We start from the raw sequence: 22,817 nt of genomic DNA, 5'->3' as shown, positions 1-22,817 counted from the left end.
TCATAAAAATATCAAAGAACCCCCCTCCATCACTAGAACTAATGTAATGGAAGGTAAAATCCCAAACCAAAACTAATAAAGTAAATATTTATTTTATGCAAAATTCAAAAAAAATTGTCAATTAATGGCAATACTATTAAGTTTACTCTGCAGGCAAGACCAAAAACTTTCCCTAATTTATAGGTTGGTATAAGGTTATATATAAAGCATATACAATAAATGAGGAAATAGGTGCATTTAAACATGTATTGCGTAACACCTGCTCAGGTGCCTAGGGGAATATTAAGCCTTGGATATGAATTTTAGATGCTGGGGACAGGACAGAAAAATACACCAAAAAATTGGTTTTTCTAACCTGAAAGGAGAACTGCCATATGACATAGCTTTACTACTTGAGCATACACACACCTAAAGTCTCTACATTTACCTACTAAGGAGACGCCTGCTCATCTGTGTTCACTATAGCCCTTTTCACAACGGCGAGAAAACAGAACGAACCCAGAGGTCTGTCAACAGATGAACAGGTCATGGAAATGTGCTATATATGCAGAATGGAATCTCATTCAACTGTAAAATATGCTGTGAAATCTTCAGGAAAATAGACAAACTAAAATATATTAAGTGAGGTATCCTAGACACAGAAGGACACACAGTAAATTCTTCTCTCTTATGTGGATCTTCCCTTCTAATTCATATGTTAATGCTTACGTTAGAGTGGATGTGAACAGAGGGAACCCTTAAAGGGACCCTTAGAGATGGCTGGGTAACAGAACACACGTGATTTAAAAGTGGAGTGGGGTGTATGAGGTGGAAGGGCTTTAGCGAGGACACAAAGACTGGAGGGAGAATCAGCAAAAATTATGTATGAAAAACACTATAAAAAAGCCTGCTACTTTGGAAGCGAATAAGCCAACAGGTAAGTAAAATAATTTAAAAAAATGAACAAAGAAATGCAAAATCCATCTAGGAATCATTTAGTAGACTCATCCAGCCCCACTTGACCCCTCACCGTTGGGAAAGGAATACTCACTTTCTTAGTGTTTTGGCTCTTCTCTGTCTACTGAGAGTGAATACATTTCTTTTCTTAAGGTAAAAAAGAAGAAGTTGTGTTTGTTTGTTTGTTTGTTTGTTTTTCTGTCTTATTAGCCTTCAACACTGAGCCACACGTGTTGTTTTAAAGCAACCCGGTGATACGCCATGCATCAAAGCAGGTCTGTACTGGATTCTCCTGGTCTGAGAACAGCCTCACACAGGAAATCCCTCTGCTTTCTCAAAGCAGCAGCACTGTGGCCATTTCAGAGTTATTTCTTTGTCTTTAGCTTTAAAGCTTTAGTTTTAAAACTCCCCATCTTTAGACTTTTTTTTTTTTTCACAGCCAAAGTCAAAGATGTGAGGAGCTGCTGCAGTGGGAATGCAGGTGAGCCAGCGGCCGCTACTAGAGGCTCTGCTGCAAACAGAAAAGAGGTGCCTCTTCAGGGGCCAGAGGGCAAGACTGATTCCAGCAGCTGCTCAAATGCCTACTCACATCAGCATCTGTGGTTATCTGATGGCTTTTATGCACGTATTCAAAGGAAAGTGGCAATCCAGATATATTATTTAAGCCAGGCAAATAGCCTGAGAAATGATTTTGGTTTGCCATTCATATTTCACTTCCAGGAAACTCTATTTTGGACGTAATAAGAGTAGCTGACGTTATCTCACATTTACTGTGTACGGGTACTGCCCCTCAGCGTCAGGCAGAAGCTTTGAGGTTTTAAATACACAAAGAACAAAGTATAATTGGAAATCTCGGAGCTCAGCCCTGGTTTTGGTGTTTGACAGCGCTCTTCCAGGTAGCCCTCACCGGCCTTTGTGGACAGGTGTTGTCAGGCCCTGCTTTCAGAGCCCAGTATGTTATGTGTTATGGGATTGCATAGGAAACCTACAAACCAAACATGTTTGTATATTTTAATTTTTTTTTTAATTTAAAAAGATACATCTGATCAATTAGTCATGGTTTCTTATGCTGAGGCTGGCACATAGCTCAGCGGTAGATGTTTAGCAGCAGCAGGCCTTGACTTCCAACCTCAGCACCAAAAATAAAACAAAATGAAAAGGATATTATCTTACTACACTGTCAGAATTCATGCCTCCCCCACTGCAGTTCTGTTTATGTGGATTTGCACTCACAAGTTTGTTCATCTGCCTCACTCACCCACATCCACTCTTCCCCTCAGAAAACCCTGACATAGCATCTTACAGTTCTCCCTGACTCCTGCTCTGAGGGGTCAAGGGCATGCTATCTGAGGCCTGAAACCACAGAGCATCCATTAATGGAGAGCTGTTAAATATCTCTGCTTGGGAGAGATAGAAGAGTGGATGAATGTTGACCTTGGGGTACCTCAGTAAAGTAGATAGGCAAGTTGACACTAAGGATGAAAACACACAGGAATAGAAGGGCCCCCTCCCACTCCGCCATCAGCAAAAGAAGAAACAGGGAAGAGAAGGCTAATCCATCAGAGGAGAATTAGCCCAGGTGAAGGCCAGTTTTAAAACAAGAGTGCATATTGTAACCCCATTTACTGAGGAGGAAGAGGCAGGAGGATCATGTTAGCCCAGAAGTCTCGAGCCAGCCTGAGCAAACTAGTGAGACACTGTCAGGAAACAACACTGATGACAACAGCTAACAAAATCACACACACAAAAAAGATGGCCTCCTGGATTTTAGGGTGCTCCCTCCACTCTAGACAAACCATTCATCACAGTGAACTACAAGCTTGAATTTGCCTCTATTTAATCATGTCTCCATATCTTTCACCCTCATAAGCCTTGACCCGAAGCTAAATGAAAAGAGGGTATCTTGTGCACCTCTTGCTCAGGTCTATAAATAGGACCTATAGGGGTAAAAATAGCATTTGTCACCATTAAATAGCAAGACTTTCAGTTAGAACAGTCATATGGGAGTGGTGTGGCAGAAGCAGATGAGCATACAACAAGGAGAACATCCAGAGCCATGAACTAACTGTAGAGCCAATGGCCATGTACACAGCAGCTCTTCACACACCATTCCTCACAGACCCGCCAGCACATCAGGTAATCCTCCACTCTGCTTCAGCTTCCTACACCAGGGAGACTTTGTACAAGAATAAGTTTGTACAGTGAACCACTGCCCTAAAGGAGACTTCCCCCTGTGTGTCATGGGAGGCATGCCTTGACCCCTTCCCATGCCACTTTCCAAAAAAAGAAAAGAAAAGAAAAGAAAAAAGGTGCTAAATGCCAAAAGAAGGCAGAGCTGGGGGTGAGACTAAAACCCTTTGCAGAAAATAACAAAGCTCTTGGGGCACTGGGGTGGTTCTCACTTTTTCTCGGTCGTGCTTTTAAAAGGTGAATGACAAAACGTGTGGTCCTCTGGAACAAAACTATTACTACCTGTTTTCTAATGGAAAAGGCCGCTGCTTGCCTGAGTCCAGAAGTGAGAGAATTGTGCCCTCAAGTGGCTGAATGGTGTACTAGCCATAGCTTAGGAATAAAATAAGATACAAGGCTGTGTAAGTAACCTTTTGTCATTGGGTCACTTCTCATTTTTTTTTTTTCCATTGTTAGAAAAAAAGAGGATTGCTGCGTTTGAGAGCAAAACATCAGGATGTGGGCTCAGTGTCCCTGATTTGCAACTAAGCCTGAGTTGATTCTAGAGCTAGGAATCATTTTGTTTCCACTCCTTGGCTCTTTCAAATGGCTTGATTTTTCCCCCCACTGCTCATCCAAAGTAAATGGTTTATTAGTAAACTTCAGCTTACTAGGTTGCTAAACCTAGTAAAACAAATGCCCGAGCTTTCTCTCTTAAGGCAGAGTTCTTTCAAACACTTCTTCAAAGGATGAAAAGCAAAACAAGCAAACAAACCCAAACCAAAAAAAAAAACCTGTCCAGTAAATAGACATGCATGAGGTGTGTATGTTAAGACATTCCATTATAACATAACTATAAATAAAGCAAAAGGATCACCAGCACAAGATTAAGTAAGTCAAGACAATGTATATGAGATTGCGTACGGCTCTGAAAAAGCAAGGGAGAGTTTTGCATATTCAGAAAGGGGCTCTGCACACCAGGGGGGAGGAGCAGAGTGTGAGGGTTCTGCTCTTTCATGTGTGACGGGACACATGCATAGATGCGCAATCCACACCTACAAGGAAGCACAAGAAAATGGCTGCCTCCGATGGTCCGAAATAGGCCCGAGGTATGAGGCACACACTCTTCTCGTCTGTTTTGTTCACTATTGTTTCTTTGGTAAATATATGCACTAAGAAGACCGTGGCGTGGTTTTAGCAGGCGCCGCAAAGCTAGTTTGTGGAACAGACTGTGAGTGGACCACTTCACTTACATAAACGGGCTGTTTCCAAAGAGGGAAACCAAGTGGCTGGAAGTCAGGAGGAGCAGAGAGAATTTTCAGTGTCTTCAGTACCCTTAATATTTGGAAGAACCTCTAAAAGAGGCTACCTATTTCTTAATAAATAACACTCAAACAATTAATGGAGCAGTGAGGAATGGAAGGTGCCCTTGTAGAGATAAAGCAAGGCATGCTTTTTACAGAGATTTAAAGAGACAAGGACCAAACTTTCTATGAACGACGGAGAGTACTTGGCAGTTGTGCTGAGGCGAGCACAGAGGCAGGTGGGAGGCATCCCTTCATCAAGACCACTGTCTTCCTGTGACGCGTGCACAGCTGGGCTGGAGACTCTCCTTGCTCTTTGACAAATGTCCTCGACTGCATTTGTCAAAGAACAGGTGTACGGTGGGACAGCTTCCCAAACCACGTGAAGGGGCAAGCCACTCTAAGTCACTACAGACCTTTGGATGATTCCTTGTAGCGGGGAACCTAACTGAGAGTGGAAACAGAGGGTCAATCCACTTTTTAACCAAGGGCAGCTCCCGGGGCTCCTGAGGAGAACCCTCCAGGGTGAGATTAGACACTGTGGTGTACCCACACTTCCCCTCACCACCGAAAAGATCCACTCTAGAAATAATGATAACTGCGTTTAAATTGGGAATTTATTTTATTGAAAACAAGCAAGTCCCATTCAAGGGCATGCCCTATGCCCCAGTTCCTTCCAGAGTATATTGATTTCTTTCTTTCCTAAGAATCCTAGTCATTAAACCCTAGCCCTCCATCCATCCTGAGCTTTTCTGTTCCCCACTGCTCTGCAAGCCCATGGTATCCATTAAGACTTCACAGGAGTATCTGAGGCACCTCCTTGTTAGGCCAGATCAGACATTCTGGTCTGAGAACACACAGCTGAATAGGAGGAGGCCTTGAAGCAGCTAATTATCCATTAAAGAAATTGTGTTCCGACTGACGGGCTTGTTCTCAGCAAGCACAGCCCTCCAAAGCAGTCCAATAATTAGATAAACAAGACTTTGGAGGCTGGGCTGAGAGACGAAAATGCACTTTATGTGGCTTCCTTTAATGTAATCACTAGTTAAAAGGTCGGCACAGAGTTAACAAGCTCATTACGAGCTCCACACCTGTGATCTCTGCATGCACCCCCATGGCAGCCACAGGGTAAGATGCCCTTGAAGGCCCTGCCGGGACTGGGCCCCAACTCAGTTTATATTCTGCTCCCACCACAAGGCAGCTGGTACCTCTATTGCCAGCTGTTGGGCATCAGGAAAAATAAGCTGGGAGTTGATGCCACTGCATTCTTAGGCAAACAGCTAGTCTTAAAAAAAAAAAGAAAAGAAAAGAAAAGAAAGAAAGAAAGATAGAAAGAAAGAAATCTGGCTACAGAAACAGGAATGCAAGCTCAGACCTGGATTTTTTTTGGGGGGTGGGCAATCTTAGTTTCCCATTTTCAGAACTGCTATAATTCTCTCTTCTCAGAGCTACTTGCCTTGGTCAGTCTCAAAGGACACCTGTCTAGCACATCCCTTCACAGACATTGATCCTTTGGGCCAAATCCATCCTTCCTGCCAGTACTGAGCATGTGGGACCAGAGTCTGATGTGGGAGACCCACTCACTTTTGGGAGTAGCACTTCTCAGTAGGTGAAGTGATCTCAACCATGCCAGCAAGTGTTCATTTTATGGATGCCCAATGCTTGGGAAGCCTGAGAAGTTATGCTGGGCCTTGGGCCTTTCCTTATAGCAACTTGAGTATGGTATTGTCACCTGGGGGCAGTGTCCACGCAGGATGAAACTAGAAGGGTAGAACACAGTGAGCTTGGCAGAAGACACTGCAGAGGCACAGCCCACAAAGGAGTTACTGAAGGAGGGGGGAGGAAGACAAGGCTGAGGGTTGACACAGCCATTAGCTCCCTTCCCAGTAAGGCAGCACTGCAGTCTGGCGACAGTGACTAATGTGACCTTAAACTTCTGGCGTTGTCCATGGAAGCACTCATTGTCTGGCACACCAGATGCATTTATCCTCTGTAAGTTACAGCTGTACAAAGCTGTGATAAGTGGTAAGTTAACCCACATGTCACATTTGTGAGATTAAGTTTCAAAGGATTTATCTTTGAATTGATGTGATCTTCAGTGTCCATTTTCATGTATTTCATTTCCTTGGATTTTTTGGTGACTTGAATGAAAATGTCTCCCCTAAGCCATATGCCTGAATGCTTGATCTGCAGTTGGCAGAACTGTATGGGAAGGATAACGAGGTGTGGCCTTATTGGAGTGGGTGTGTCACTGGGAGCAGGCTTTGAGGTTCTAAAAGCCCATTCCACTCCTAGTTACTATCTGTTTCTCTTCCTCATGCTTTTGGATCAGATGTAAGCTCTCAGCACATGAAGGCCAGAGAAGAAACACTAAAATTTAACACTACAAGAAGTTAAGACAACGTGCTTTCTAAATTCCTTGAAGTTTTCATGTAGAAGGATTCTGGGCAAAGTTTATTACATCTCTATTTCTAAAAACACGCTGTTAAGACACAGTAGCCTAGAACCAAGAACAGGTCCCCCTTCACCAAACTGTAAAGAAGTGCCTTCCATCACTTCTAATAGTGAAGACCTGGAATGGCCTTGACCATTCTATGACACAAACAAAGAACACCAGCTCCGTATTTGCAGGCCCGTTTCTCGGGACTCCATGCTGGGTACAGAGCAACCTGCCTAGACTTGTCCTCAATACTCCCACATTCTGAATGGCTCAGTGCTCGAATACATTCCAAATCCTGCAGTGATGTGATTAAAGGATAATATCTGCAGTAAATGACTCCTGCAGGTGATTAAATGCCGAGGGGCAGTTGGGTAGCTAGAGAATGCAAGTTTATTCCCATGTCACAAGCATCCTCTTCCAATTAAAGGATCAAGTTTCCGCAAAGATGGAGATAGTAAGCAAACATGGTCATGCCTTCATCTTCCTCCAGAAGTGGAGAATGGAACGACGAATCTCTATAAATGCTGGAAAGAAAGGCTGTCTTTGTGTCTAAGAAAATGAGGAGTTGTTTCAGGAAGGAGGAAGCTGGGGGACCTGTGTGTCTCACAAACACCAGAAGGAAGAGCTCCATTTCTTATTGGGTGGCACTTGAGTGTATGTATTTCTCATGGCAACTTTTTGCTTGGTTCACCAGTCACCTACCCTTCCAGGCCTCATGCCAGTGAACCTGTAAGATACATGTGTGGTGGGGACAGGTGAACTCTGCACCCCCTCGTGTGTCACACAGAAAAGAGTGAGTGAGGAACTGGAGTGGCAGGAGCTCTCATGCACTGTTAGGAAGATAGTCATTCAGTTTCGGGGGCGGGGAGCAAAAACATGAATGTAGCTAACTATAACCCAGAAATTTCACTTTTAGGCATAAGTCCTAGGGAAACTTTCACACACATTCACAGAGAGACAAGACAAAAATCTGTCACTTGGCAGGACTAGTGAAAAACACAAATGTTGAGGTTAGCTGCAATGGCTCAGTGGCTGCTCTTCCAGACAACCCGGGTTCAATTCCTAGTACCCACATGGCAGCTCCCAACCCCCTGTCACTCTAATCTGGGGGACCTGACCTCTTCTGGACTTCATGGTGACAGACATACATGCAGGCAAGATACCCATACACATAAAATACAAATAGATCAATTTAAAAGGAAAGCCACAAATGTCAGACTGGGGAGATAGCTCACTCAGAGAGCTAGCTCATAGGCTAAGTGCTTGCCATGCAAGCTTGAAAACCTGGGCTTGATGCCCTCTTCTCCCCCATGTAAAAACCAAAGCATGGCATCATTAGTTCACAATCCCAACCGTGGGAATGTAGAATGTACAGGACCACTGAGAAGACAGTCTAGTGTAATTTGTGAGCCCAGGTCCCAGTGAGAGACCCTGTCTCAATAAACAAGGTAGGTAGTTCCCAAAGCTGACCTCTGGCCTACACACACACACACACACACACACACACACACACACACACATACCACAGAAACCCACAAATAGTTAACAAAAGGCAAGTAAAGAAAAACACAATGTTTACCAATAGTGAACTGGATAATAAAATATGACCTCTTTAGACAAAGGAATGGTATATAACAAGATAACTAATTTATGCACATCAGTACATAAATCAGTACTGATGTTAAAAAAATACAAGCTGTTCAGAAGTTCCCACTGGTTAAACCCATGACAACATAACTAATTCAAGAGAAACAAGCAGTTTAGCATAATTCATCAAGTTAACAAAATGTATGAACTGGGACCTGGAGCTGTCTCAGCAGTTTAGCGCGCTAGCTGCTCTTGCAGAAGACTGGGTTCGATTCCCAGGACCGACATGGCAGCTTACAACCATCTGTAACTACAATTCTAGGGATCCAGCGCCCTTTTCGGGGCCAGGCATGCACGCATATGGATGTGCATGCAATCAAAGTATTCAAAACTACACAGTAAGATAAATAAATCTAAATTTTAAAATGTGTGAGTTTGTAGTAATACTGAAAAGAGGAAAGAAAAAATACTATTCCATGAAGAAACCAAAGTACATAATACATAGACTGTGAGGCCCAAAAAACATAACAGCATCAATATGCACAGATACGAGTGTGTGTGTATGCGCACGCATGTGTATACAGAACCAGAGAAATGAAGGAGGGTACACATAAGTTCATGGCAGTAGTTGCCGAGCAGAGCTGTGGTGTGCATCTGAAATGTCTCTCACAAGCTCATGTGTTTGAACACACAGTTCCCCACAAGTGGCACTGTTTTGGAAGGCTATGATCTTTAGTGGGTGGAACATCTCCAGAGAAAGTGGGTCACTGGAAACCAGCCCTGATCTGTCTCCTTTCCACTTGGCCATGCTGTGAGGAGGTGACGAGGAGACCAGCTGTACAGCCCTCCACCACGGAGCCACCTGCCACCATGTCTTCCCTTCTTAATTGGGCTGTATCCCTAAAACTGTGAGGAGACCAGCTGTACAGCCCTCCACCATGGAGCCACCTGCCACCACGTCTCCCCTTCTTAAATGGGCTGTATCCCTCAAACTGTGAGTCAACAGAGATCCTTCCCTTCTCAGCAACAAGGAGAGGAAGCACCACAGGCGGCAGGACTCAACATGGGGTAAGGGTGACTTCGTGAGAACAGTAAGACCTGACTGGATACTTTATATGAAACACAAACCCCACAAAATGTCACTGATGGACAGTGCGGGGAGGGGAAGATGCCTGATGCAGCACTCTTTCTCCTATTTCAGAAGCAAAAAAGCCTCTCAAAATAACAAGAGCACACGAGCAACAACGCTTTGGATTGATGTGCACTGTCAAATGCCCCTTCAAGTTCCCTGAAAGGGTCAGGGGCACGAGGCCACTTGAGGAACAGAGCAACCTCATCTTCAGTCCTACGTTAGCTCATTCTTTGCCACCCAGCATGTTAGTTATGTCACTCACACTTAATTGAAGCTGAGTTAAGATAGATTTTTTTTCAAGACAGTTTCTCTGTGTAGCCTTGGTAGTCCTTGACTCACAGAGATCCACCTGCCTCTGCCTCCCCAAGTGCCAGGATTACAGGTGTGCACCACCACGCCTGGGCATAAGATGGAATTTTTATTTCCTTTATTGTATTAGCTTAAGAAATACAAGCTAGGCTGGAGAGATGGCTCAGAGGTTAAGAGCACAGGCTGCTCGTCCAAAGGCCCTGAGTTCAATTCCCAGCAACCACATGGTGGCTCACAACCATCTATAATGAGATCTGGTGCCCTCTTCTACCCTGCAGACACACATGCAGGCAGAGCACTATATAATAAACAAACAAACAAACAAACAAACAAACAAATCTTAAAAAAAAGAAATGCAAACTAAAATATTGAAGAACTGCACTCAGCATCTGAGAATACTTCTGTCACTGAAGTATGTTTCCTGGACAGAGCTAGGGTTTCAGCTGAGAACCTGTGTTTTGTTTGTTATTTTTTGCCTATAATACAGACTGGCCTGGAGCTCACCATGAAGCCCAAGCTGTCCTCCAATTTGCAAAACTCCTGCTTTAGGCTCCTGAGTACTAGAATTAGGCACATGGCACCATGTCTACGTAAAACTTCCAGACAACTATACCATTTCACTCATATTCCTTTTCTTTAAGGTCCTTCTGCATGGAAGAAAGCCAGGGTGATAGGTCTGTTTTTCTTTTTTTCCCATTTCTAGTGGGGAATACACCCAGTAAAATATATTACAATTACGACTGAAAAAAAAAGTATCCTTGTTGGAAAAGAGAGTTGGGCAAAGCGTCTGTAGACATGACCTCAGAGTCCTCTGGAGTTCCAAGCCATCACATTCAGTTTCCATGCAAGCTCAAGAAGCGGGAGGAGAGATAGATGAGAACAAGAGCCCACATTTCTCACCTGTACACAGTGTGAGGGACATACACTTCCCGGATCGGAAATTCCAAAATCTCCTTGTGTGGACGAGTCCGATTTTCAGGAAAAGGTTTGACTGGCAGCATCTCCGGTGTCAGGCAGCAGTTCATCACGTCAGGAGCTGGGGCTATTTCCAGCCTAAGTAAGCCTAGAGCAAGCCACAGGGGGATTTTCTTTACTGAAATCTGTCGTGTCAGGAAGGAACTCGGGATTGCTGTGATGGGTCTCTTTTGTGAGAACAAGGATAGGCTGTGGGAGTGTATGGGTTTTTGAGTTCCCAGATAATGTCCTATAACTTGAGAAAAGGCCCGTCATAAGCTTTGAGATTAGCTTTTATAAAATGGAAGTAAGGAATTAGAAAATGAATAGGAATGGACTAGAAGGTCTACCACACCACAGCTATGTGAAGTTAAAAAAAATCTTCTGGTATTGGTAGTGGCTTGGGGTTGAGTTCTCAGGCAGAGAAGTACAGAAATAGCATATGCTCTATAGAAATAGCACCGTGGGTTGTTGCTTGAGGAGAAGGGGTGTGTCTTCATTGGGTAAGACTTCCAGCTCTCTCTTTAAATATTAGACTTCCATATATTTTGTGTGATAAAAGGGCTGCTCATCTGTTCAAAGGATTATTAGATTATCTGAGAGGCAAATCCAAAGAACACTCTTTGTAGAATACAGCCTTTATGAATGAGAAAACATTAATAGATTTGTCAAAAAATGTACAGCAATTTAGATTCTTAACACCAAATGCAAAAATCCACATTGCCTTTGGCAGTTTTATAAAGTATTCAACAAAAACCATCAATCACAAATGGTTTGGGCACAGTTCAAGAGTGTCATAGCTAGCTTCTGTTGACAAATTGACACAAACATAGAGGCACCTGGGAAGTGGGAAGCTCAACTGAAGAATTGCCAGGATCAGACTGGCCTATGGCCATGTCTGTGGGGGCATTTTCTTGGTTGCGAATTAGTGTGGGAGGGCACAGCCCATCGAGGGTGGCAACATCCTTAGGCAGGCGGGCCTGGGATGTAGAAGAAAGGCAGGGGAACATGATCCTGAAGCAAGCCAGTGAGCAGCATTCTTCCACGGTCTCTGCTTCAGTTCCTTTTGAGCTCCTACCCTGGCTCCCCTCAAAAATGGACTGCAGTGTGGAAGAGTTAGCCGAGCAAGCCCTTTCCTCCTCCCAGCAGCCTATGATCAGTGTTGTACCACAGCAACAGAAGCAAACTAGAGCCAAGATGCTAAAGAGAAGCCAAGCGCACCTGGGATGGATTTGACTCTCCGCTGCAGGGATGAAGATCTCTTGTAGTCAGCTAAAAACTTGAACAAGTCTTCATCACTAAGGCGATCTCCTTCCTGCGAAGAGGTGCTTAGGGTTAGCGGGAGGAACTGCCGACAGACTCCAGGACTTGGAACCAGCTATTTCTAAGATTCTCCCCTGAAAGTCATTTTTAAATTATTATTTTTATTTATTCTTTTTCTCTTTGTTTTTCCCTCCCTCCTCGTTCCTTCTTTGTTCTTCCTCCCTCCCTCCTTCCTTCATTCTTTCCTCTTTCCTGAGATATATGTTCCCACTAGATAGATCAGCCCAACTTCAAATTTACAATCCTCTTGTCTCAGTCTCCTGAGGGCCACCATACTTGGCCTGTCTATTTTATTCTAACAAGTCTTTCACAGACGTGAGTGTGATGGACAACTCTGAAATCACTTAGTTCAAACACCACTACCCTGTTCTCTCATCTGAATTGCTGCAGGCAGAGCAGCAATTCCTTTCCTAGGCAGCTGTCTGACCTTGAGGAACCAACATCACAAGCTTTGCCTTGTAACGTTAACTGAAACTCCTTTTGGTCCCTGAAAGAATGCTGAACAAGCTCACTTCTTCAGAGATAAGAAGGTGAGAAAAGCATCTTTCCTTCCGATGTCACTGTCTTCCCCTTCATCTCGAATAAGGAAGGTAGGTGCAAGCCCCACCCTGTACATGCCCACCAGGAGACAGATGCCCAGCCAGGGGCACACCTGCATGTATTCTAGTCCTTGTAACAAGCCAGCTGAGCAGAGGACACTAATTATGTTCTCTGATCACCACAAGACACTACTCCTTTGGACTCTAACACCCTCACCAATCCAAGACAAATTTGGCTGCACTGTAATGCAAACGGATACCTGCTTGAAGAAGATGTTAGTGGCCAGGGTGGTGGCTTTGAAGTTGGATCCAACTCCATTTTCCTCCAAGGAGAGGGTTCGCTCAGAAGGCCTCCTGGACTGGGACAAACTCCTCCGCTCGCCCACAGGGTTTCTCCCTTTACGAAAAACAACTGTCATTTTAACATGTTGGAAGACACGGCAGTTATTGTTGAACCCAGCCATCTTTGTGAAAGCAATTTTCCCTCCACGGGGCTCAACCTTTCTTAATCACCCAACTGAAGCCCCTAATATTCTTACTAGAACAGAGAGGACTCTAGTGGCTATAAGTCCTTCCTGCTGGAGAACAAAGCTGGCTGTCATCCTGCAAGGGTCTGGAGCTCAACCTGCACAGGGCTGCTGTTGAGTCTGCCCAGTGTTTGCTTTGCTTTTACACTTGCATTCCCCTGGGAGAGCACACACTCACACATCTCTGAAGGCAGTGGGGACTCAAACCAGCTTGTGCACATTCTGGATTCAGTTTGTCTCTGTTTTGGAGTGGATCAAGCAACAGAAATGCCTTGGCTGACCTTTTCAATTGAAACTAGACAGAGCCAAGGGTCTCAAACTATTTCTTACTCATTTCTAGAATCAGGTCGAAACCTGTGTCTTTTATTCTGCAAAGCCTGGGGGATCCGTTGTGAATAGTCCATTGCCTAGAATGCATGGCTCTTCAATGTTCCATTATGACTAATTCTCACAGTGATGTACCAGCTATCATTGGTAACCTAAACTTCACGGAACGCGCTGGGTCTCTGATTACTTCTTAGGAAATCAGCTTCAGTGATCAAGTTAACCTATCCCTGAGTTAGACCTAACTAACATCTTGGCAAGCACTCTGCCTGAATTACGTGGGCTTGCCTGCCTTCTGAGCTCTCCCACACTTTGTAATAAGTCAATAAATAGAACAGCCGTCTTAGAAAAACTGGTGCCAAGGTCAGAAGGGATGAGGTTTACTGAAGAATGTAGCTCTGTCTGGTGATTATGCAACAGTAACTCCAGGAGAGCAGCAACAGTATCAACCACCCTGGCCTCCACTCCCTGCAAAGGCAATGTTTCAGAACTGGCAGGACCAAGGAATGTGTGAAACCTCCAAAGGTAGACTTCAAATATTTGCTGAATACAAAGGTGTTTAGGAAAACACAAACTTTGCCACAGGTGGTGGGTGTGGGTCTAACTGAAAACTAACATCATTTGGACATGGCCACCCTTAAACTGTAGAAATAACTGGTTATGGAGAGGTGATGAAAAGAGAAGTCTGTGAAATAAGTTAGAACAGTAGCTTATTACAATAAGTAACTACTGGTTAATTTTGGTACTCATTCTCCTTGCAGGTGGCAAAATAAACTTTAGGAGACCGGAACTTTTGCTGAGAAATCTGAGTTTTGCTTCTCGGAGCTTTGAACAGTGCCCATGCTTCTGTGCAGGAGCCAAGCGCAGTGTCTCGCCTGTGCACTGCTTGTTCCTGCTACTTTCGAGTATTTTAATTTTTGAGATGGGATGGCTACTGAAAATTTACTTTTTAAAGCCTTAAAATTCCATCCAAAGTTCTTAGTATAAAAATATATAGCTGGGTGTGGTGGCACACACATTTAATTACAGCATTTGGTGGGGGGGGCAGAGGCAGACAGCTCTCTGTGAGTTTGAGACCAGCCTGGTCTACAAAATGAGTTCCAGAAGAGCCAGGGCTACACAAAGAAACCCTGTCTCAAAAATCCAAACACCTCTCTCTCTCTCTCTCTCTCTCTCTCTCTCTCTCTCTCTCTCTCTCTCTCTTCACAGGAATTGATTAGGGGGTCACAAATTAAACATGCAGTTTTGTATTTTATCTAAGATCTTCCTCTCACCTACCACTCTACACCCTCTTGTTCTCCTTACTAATGAGCAGAAAACCACAAAGCTGGCGTATGGGAAGCCCTCTGCTTCCCATCACAGATGGAGATCTTACCAACCCCAGGCTCCACATCAGCGCTCTCCCTTTCAAGGGTGGAGACGTTGAAGAAGCTTGCTAAGCTAATGGGAGCCCAGGCGAAGGGCATCCGGTATTTCCCCAAGCGTTGGCAGAAGGATTCAGCTTGAAGTTTTAGTTTTTCAACCTTTTCTTTACTCTGGAGAAAGATGGTCAGAGACAAGATGAAACAAAAACACATTAGCACCAAGTCAACTGCCTGGCATGGGGACAAGAGCAACTATACTGACTGGGGGACAGTGAGTCAACAGGAAAGCAACAGCTTAGGCTGGAAGTCTGGCTGATAAGGAAACAGAAGGAAGGGATTTAAGAGGACATCAATCAATTCGCAGATGACATTTTCTGCTATGAGGACATGCCCTAGGCTTGTTAAAGCAGCCAACATGCAAACACGTTGTTTACCTAGATAACTTTGATTCTCCTGATAAAAATCTGGAAAGAAATGCTAGTATATGTCATCTGTCAAAGTCCAAAGAGCACCTACTTTATAAAAGCTGCTTTGAAATTCTAAAAAGATCCTTAAATATTCCTAACAATATCAATGATTGTTGACAACTCTTCTAAGGAGATCTTCCTAAATCCATACTAATGATTTTAAAACACAACTATCTATATTTATTTAGTTTAATCAATTTTATTAGAAGTTTACCAGACCGATTCCAAAAAGGCCACATTTAAAAAACCATACCGGGAGCTTTAGCAAATTGTCACTGAGAGAAGTCCTATTCATGCCTTAGGACTTACAGTGTGCTAATTTATGATGAACAGACAGAGTTCTTTCCCTCTTCTGCTTATGGGGGGCCTTGGCAGCCCTCCCTGTCTGTGTGCAGCTGGAGCCTCAGAACCAAGGCAGCAGGTGTGGCTTGGTCTGAGCCAGAGTTCACAGTGGCGCGTGGCATCACTGGGGTGTTCAGTCATGTCCTTCTTTTGAAAGTTATTGTCAGTAATGGTTTCTCTTTCCTCTTTCATGAAAAATACAATTTACCATGTTTCAAAATGGGAAATATGATCGTTTAACTCCACTGACTATTCTTGGAAATTAGTTCATCCTAAGATGTCTCCAGTACTTAAGTGACTGTACCTTTCCACCATCGCTTTCTTTGATGACCATGTAGGGTTCTGCGCAGTCTGCAATCTCTCCCTGCTGAAGGACTTTTTCAATCTACCAACAAAAATAACATTAAAAAAAAGTGAGTGGGTTGTACTCGTATAATGAGATCTATGCAACCATAAAAATCACGTTTAATGGCAATATTTGATTAAGTAGGATGTTCATTACATATGTTCTCTGATTTAAAAATATAGTGTAGAGCTGGGCAATGGTGGTGCAAGCCTCTGATCCCAGCACTCAGGAGGCAGAAGCAGGTGGATCTTTAAGTTTGAGGCCAGCCTGGTCTACAATGTGAGTTCCAAGACAGCAAAAGCTACACATAGACAAACCTAACAAAAAACCCATATATACATCTATGTATATATACATATACATATATATATATATATATATGTATATATGTATCCACACATAACACACACACACAGAGTATGGAGACCACCACAGAGTTTCAGAGGAGAAAGGCAGAAGGCATATTAAAAAGATGATAACAGCAAATGCTAACAGTGGTTTCTTTATATAATGGATTATGTGTGTTTTTTAATTCCTTCCTATTGCTGATGAGAAGTTTCTATTTTAAAACAATAAACATGGGTTATATACATAATAAAAATGCAGTAAAAGTTATTTTATAAAACAAACCCCAGAAGACACATGTGGGAAGTGAAAAGCTCATTTTCTTTATTATTGCTTACAAAGTAAAAAAGAGATATGGTCTCTGTAAAAGTCAGGCTGGGAACTACAACCTTCCACAAAATGAATAACAGAACAGACTAAATCAACTGTAATTGCGCCCCTTGCATTCCCTTTTAGAGGCTGCTTTTCTCAATTTGACAGACTCAGAAGGAAATGCCTTGAGATTTGTGTCTTCTCAAACTGCTAATGAGTGCAGATTATCCATTGTGCTTCAAGTTAAGGAGTTGACAATCAATTGTCATAAATACGGGCACCATGATTAAGGGGCAAAAAAGGGAGAAGTTTGAAATGTCCTAATTTTTTTTTACTCAAAAATTTAAATGAACCTAAATGCTAAGACTTAGCCCCATTAGCCTGGGTCATTAGTTGAGGCTCTTGAAGAAGAAATCTGGTCAACATAGGTCATGGGCACACATTCTGAATAGGCACCAAGTGAAGCAGAAAGGATTCAAATCCGAGTATTCTACTGATAGAGATGTGTTCAGTGGAGTTTCAAAGAAAGTGGGACAGAGCAGCTCAGTGGGCATCAATGTCAGGGGTAGTCCCAGCAGAAAGTGTCTTTTTACAAAAGAGGTTTAAAAGCTCATCCCATTTCCATCTTCCAACAGAATAAGAGAAGGCTGGCCCTGAGAGAGGAGGCACATGGGAAATATCGGTGCAAAGAGCCTGAGCCAGAAACTGTCCAGTGATCCTGCTCACCAGCATTCATTCCTTCACTCATTCATCATTCATTCAAAAAGTCTGCATCTGGTAGCTGCCATGAAGAATAGCTGTGAACACAGTTAATGTGGCTCCTTGTCTTCCAGAGCTCATAATCCCGGGCCTGTAGAACAAACTGAAGACAGGCTAACTTTCAATAAATAAAAACTCGGTATTTAAAATAAACCTTGGGTAAAAGATTAAGACTCTTTCAGGGCCTGGATTGTAGCCCAGTGGCAGAGCACTTGCTTTTCATGTACAAGGCCACAGGAAAACAGGAAAAAAGGAAGGGGGGAGGGAAGGAAGGGAAGAAGGGGAGGAAAGGAAGAAAGGAAGGAGAGAGAGAAGGGAGGAAGGAGAGAGGGAGGGAGGAAGGAATAGAGAGGGGAAGAAGAAAAGAGTTTGGGTAAGAATCTTTCAGTTGGGACTCTGTCTTAAGGAATGAACACGCCTTGGCTTTGTCTGAAACCCATGGCTCCTGAGGATCTAGAACCAAGAGAGTCTAGACCTGACAGGATCAGGAGTGGCTGTCCCCTTTGCTGCACTGGGGGGAGGGGGAGGGGGACTTTACGAGAAGAACTGCAGTCTGATATGAACCTCTTATGTATGGTCCTTCTTGGCTGATGTGTAAACACGTGTGGATAGAACACGTGAGTTCTCATAAGCATGGGCACTGGCAGAGGGGCACGTTAGGAAGAGCTGGGAGTTTTAAGGTTAAAAGGGGTACTTCCCAATGTACTCATTAAACCCAGAGAGGTAGGTTTAATGCCTAGCTTATCTATTTTTAAACATTTTTTTAAAGCTTGAGGTCCACCCCCTCTCCCACTTTGCCGTCCTCACTTGTGGAACAAATCCTTTCGTCCTTTCATGTAGTCAAGATCTTGAGGTAAACCCTTAAGTCTGAAATAATACCTCAAAGTAATATACATGATAGACTAACTAGTTGACTTTTGCCTGGAATACATTTAAGATCTTGATACTCATCTTGAGAATAAAAATAAGAAAGTGAGAAGCCTTTTCTTTATCACATGACATTTACCTGTTGTCTAAATATTACAATACCACTTAATATGATTTGAAGGAAAGCAGCTATAATGATGATCTTATAATTGAGACAATTACATAGCAAACCAAGCTTGCTTTTCAGCATAGATCTAAATTTCCTAATAATTCACTATTTTTTATTTTATGTGCATTGGTGTTTTGTATGTTTGAGTGAGGGTGTCAGATTTACTGGAACTGGAATTATAGACAGGTGTGAGGGGCTATGTGGGTGCTGGGGATGAACCCTGGTCCCTCTGGAAGAGCAGCCAGTGCTCTTAACTGCTGAGTCATCTCTCTAGCCCCTAAATTTCTTAATTATATCCAGACATCTTACAATGTGTTTGTTACTGTCAAATAAGAACACATTCACATTTTAAAAAAATCTGAGAATGTGTAGTCAGCGATAGCAACAAATTACCACTGTTAGGTAATTACTGTAGGTTTGTACAAATCAAATACAGCTGGAAATAAAATCAGCTCTAGTGTGGGTTTGTTGGCTGCTCATCGAGAGAACTGTGTATTTAATGACAGGACTGTCAGAGCTGAAATTCAGCTTTACTGGGTGTTAAATTAAGCACCACAGTGGGAAGTACAGAGTTTACAACAGCAACAGATACATACTCTTAGCAAAAGACATATTTTAACATTTTATTTTTATTCTTTCTTTTTCCGTTCCTGGGGATGGAACCCAGGGCCTTGGACCTGCTAGGCTACTGAGATCCTTGAGGTTCGCTTTCTAGTCCTGGGCACCGATTTTAAACTTTCAGGTCCTTAAACAGGTCTCTGCAAGCTACAGTCACCTTTGTGAAATAATATAAAAGAAGCAACCTCCACGCTCCACGGGGCTCGAGCTCTTTGGACCCTGTAAGCCACCACCGTTAGACTACATGGAAATCCAAGCGATGCACACACAGAACAGCTAGGTAAGTGGAAAATGCTCAGAACACAGAAGGCTGACTGTTCATGAGATCAGACACTTGGATTTACTTGTTTTGAACTATTTAAAATTTTTGCCTTAGAGAGTCAATAAGCACAATTATTTGGCTGGAGGTTGTTAAATACCCTATGTTTGCTATTAGGTTCACACTAATCACTTTAATATGTAGGGAAAGGCTCTGGTCTTCTGATATGGGCAGTCTCCAGTGAGGTGTAGTTCTACCTATAATGGCCCCATGGATTTCAATTATCACTAGACACTTAATCTGTGATAAAGGAGAAAGTGAAAGTTGGAGAGTGTAGCCACATCTCAAGTTGTGAGGCTGAATGGGGACACTGCCCTGTGGTTTCTAGAGAAAACACGAACACTGCTAGTGTTTTGTCTGAGAGCTTTTGTTACCACGACAACCTCCCAGACAAGGACTGCTGAGGGCACTTTCCTTAGTTAGGAAGGTCCAGGCTTTATCTGTAGTTGTGACAACTCATGGGTGTCAGTGTGATCACACCTACAGCACAGATGGGGAAACCAAGTCTCAGGAAGCTGGAGTCACAGCAGGCCACACAGTCCTGCAAAGTCAGGACTGTGACCTATAACCACAGGTCCCCCCAAACTCCCAATCCTTCTAGTGTTCTAACAGAAGTTACTTGTAAACGCAAGTGCTGCCGAAAAAGAAACAACCCGAACATCACAGAGGACATGCAAGCCTGTTGGTGGTTTCTGCCGGCTCTTCGCTGAGTAAGGGAACAACACAGATACCAGAATGTGCAGCTTAGGCTGTGTGCAATCACCTTGACAACCAGGTAGATGTCTGAGGACGGGTAGGTGACCGAGAACACTGCAGACCTGGCCAGACTCGATGGGTCAACCGAGGGCGTGTGAGCGCGCAGGAACCCTTTGAACTGGTCAGAGTTCAGGTCACAGTGGAAATTTTCTGAGATCTGTAAATGATCAGCAAGGGGAAAAATCAGTTAGAGCTGTGTATTCCTGGTCTAAAAGTGCAACAAGAGTTGAAAAGTCACAGGGAAAACTGGCTAACAAGTATAACAGTGGATATGGCGTATGGCTAGTGGCTGCTGAAAAGTCTAATATTTTCTTTTATACAATCTCTGCATAGTTTGGAGCCATTTGAGAAACATTTAATTTTTTATTAACTCACCAGTATTCCCTGGCTATCAGCGAAATTCACTGGAGAAGACAGGGATACAACCTCTGCCAGGTTTACAATCAAGGTGAAGGAGAAGCCGACACACGACAACTAGAGTAAAAGCAAATCAAGCCACTACATTCAAGCACAGAAGCAGCACTGAAGCCCTAAAAAGCAGGAGATTATTGGGGTAAAGAGGAAAACTATTTATGGAGAAGACACAAGGGACAGATGAGCAAATCTCACAGGAGGAGAAGGCATGGAGGGCAGAGAAGAAAGCACAGACAATGATCTCAAGGCTGGAAGGCCTGGACTGAGCCTAGCGAGCAGTGAGCAGTCCAGTTTGACTCTGCCTCAGAGAGGGAGGGAAGAAGGATGAGAGCGCTCCTGAGACAAGCCGGGCGTGCACCCCAGAGATGTTCCCCATGGGCAGGGAGGCACAGGGAATGCAGATCCGCTAAGCATCCTGGGCAGGGCATGCTCAGCACCCTCGGGCTTTCTCAGTCAAGGTGATGTCCCTCGCTTGCTGCAGAGTGGGTTAGTTTTGAGCTCTCACACGTACAGTTAGGGGCGATCATGTGACTAGCTTTTCTCCAGTGAATGGGGAGCAGAAGTGATGCAACAAATCTCCAGGCCGCCTCATTCATCCTTCCAGGAATTTCATATTTCGGACACCAGTGATCTTAAGAGGAGTGACTGGGGAGAACATATACTGAGGAAAGAGGAGCTCCTGGCAGCCTGGGTTTCTGAATGACAGAGTGGAACAGAGCCTGTCACTCACCCCTTACCACCTTGAACTATTAAGAAAAAAAGATGAGGACCTCTTATTATGTAAGCTAGTGGTTTAAAAACTGTGGTCCCCTAACAAGTGGCTTCAGCACCATCAAAAAACCCATTAGAAATGAAAATTCTCAGGCCCCATTCAGACTTATGGGGACAGAAACCTGGTGAAGGGCCTTAGACCCCATGTTCGACCATGTATTCCAGATGAATTCTGTGCATATAAAAGTCCGAGAACTGCTGGTGTTCATTTTGTTTATGTGCATGTATGTGTGGGAGTCTATGCACACAGGTGCAGACGGAAGCTGGGAAACAGTGTTGGTGGGATCTATGTCTCTCTCTCCCTCTAGCTAAACTGGAAGCCAGAAACCTCCTGTCTGTCTCCACCTGCCTCACAGATGGGGCTACAAGCATGTGTGGGATACCTGGCTTGTTAAAAGTGCTAGAATCTGAACTCCAGTCTTTACGCCTGCCTAAGCCATCTCTCCAGCCCTGAGAACTACTATTTTTATTTTACGTGTGTACGGGTGTTTTGTCTGAATATATGTTTGTGCACCATGTGCATGCAGTGCCAACAAAGGCCAGAAGAGGGCACTGGATCACCTGGGGCTGGAGTTAGAGAGGTTTGTGAGCCACTGTGCGAGCTGGGAATTGAACTGGGGTCAATCAGTGGCTAAGAGCACTGGAAAGGAACCCAGTGGGGGACGTCTGTCCCTATCGCTTTCTGCTTTATTGCCTCAGAATAGGATCTTCACTGAACTGGAAGCTTGCGGGTTAAGCTAGACAGGCTGTCGGGCAAGCTCTTGGAATCAGCCAAATCTTCCCCTGAATGCTGGAGATACAGGAACATGCAGCAGAGCCTGGCTTTTTCTGCAGGTACTGGGGATTCAAACCCAGGTCGTCATGCTTGCGTGGTAAGAGCTCTTATCCACTGAGTCATCTCCCCTGCCCCACAGTGGACCTATTTCACATTAAAACAAAACCTTCAGGAAAAGGCTTGCATAGCTGAACCTGTTAAAAATGACACATTATTTTGTATCACACATAACATCAAGTGCTATTTCTTTTTCTGTCCAACCAGCGGTGCCTCCAGTAGGCCTTAGATTCTTCCAAGAACACAAACGATAAATTTCCAGATTGGTATTTTTCAAACATGGCAAAGGAAGACAATCTGGGGCTATTAACGATAATTTGCTCTCGAATCTGAGGTGCATGCTGGGCTCAGCAGGGAGCACCCGACACACAAGCATGGATGTCTGAGCCTGAGTCCCAGATGTACAGAAATGCTGGGTGGACACAGAGGCTAGTTGTGACTCCAGCATCTGAGAGGCGGACAGTGGGAATCTGCAGCAAGCTGGCTAGCTGCATGAGCCCATAAGGTCTGGGTCCGAGTGAATGACCCTGCATCCATGTGCAATGTGCAGAGTGATCAAGGAAGACAGGACTCAACTTTGGGCCTCTACAAA

At 43.9% G+C, this 22,817-nt stretch overlaps 1 protein-coding gene across 3 annotated transcripts in view; it reads right to left on the bottom strand.

Annotated features, from left to right (window-relative positions):
• Dock8 (dedicator of cytokinesis 8) overlaps positions 1–22,817 on the bottom strand; it is a 203,293-nt gene that overhangs the window by 93,302 nt on the left and 87,174 nt on the right. For all 3 annotated transcript variants that reach the window (XM_021627643.2, XM_060387841.1, XM_021627649.2), the window contains 6 exons: positions 20,216–20,365; positions 16,022–16,102; positions 14,920–15,079; positions 12,954–13,090; positions 12,053–12,146; positions 10,778–10,940 (listed from right to left, as the gene is read on the bottom strand). In XM_021627643.2, coding sequence (XP_021483318.1) covers positions 10,778–10,940; positions 12,053–12,146; positions 12,954–13,090; positions 14,920–15,079; positions 16,022–16,102; positions 20,216–20,365 — 785 coding nt within the window. The remainder of the gene's footprint in view (positions 1–10,777; positions 10,941–12,052; positions 12,147–12,953; positions 13,091–14,919; positions 15,080–16,021; positions 16,103–20,215; positions 20,366–22,817) is intronic.

Source organism: Meriones unguiculatus, chromosome 1, assembly GCF_030254825.1.
Source record: "Meriones unguiculatus strain TT.TT164.6M chromosome 1, Bangor_MerUng_6.1, whole genome shotgun sequence".
Lineage (NCBI taxonomy): Eukaryota > Metazoa > Chordata > Mammalia > Rodentia > Muridae > Meriones > Meriones unguiculatus.
The sequence above is the reverse complement of the archived record's forward strand: the minus strand, read 5'-3'. Positions and strand labels throughout refer to the sequence as shown.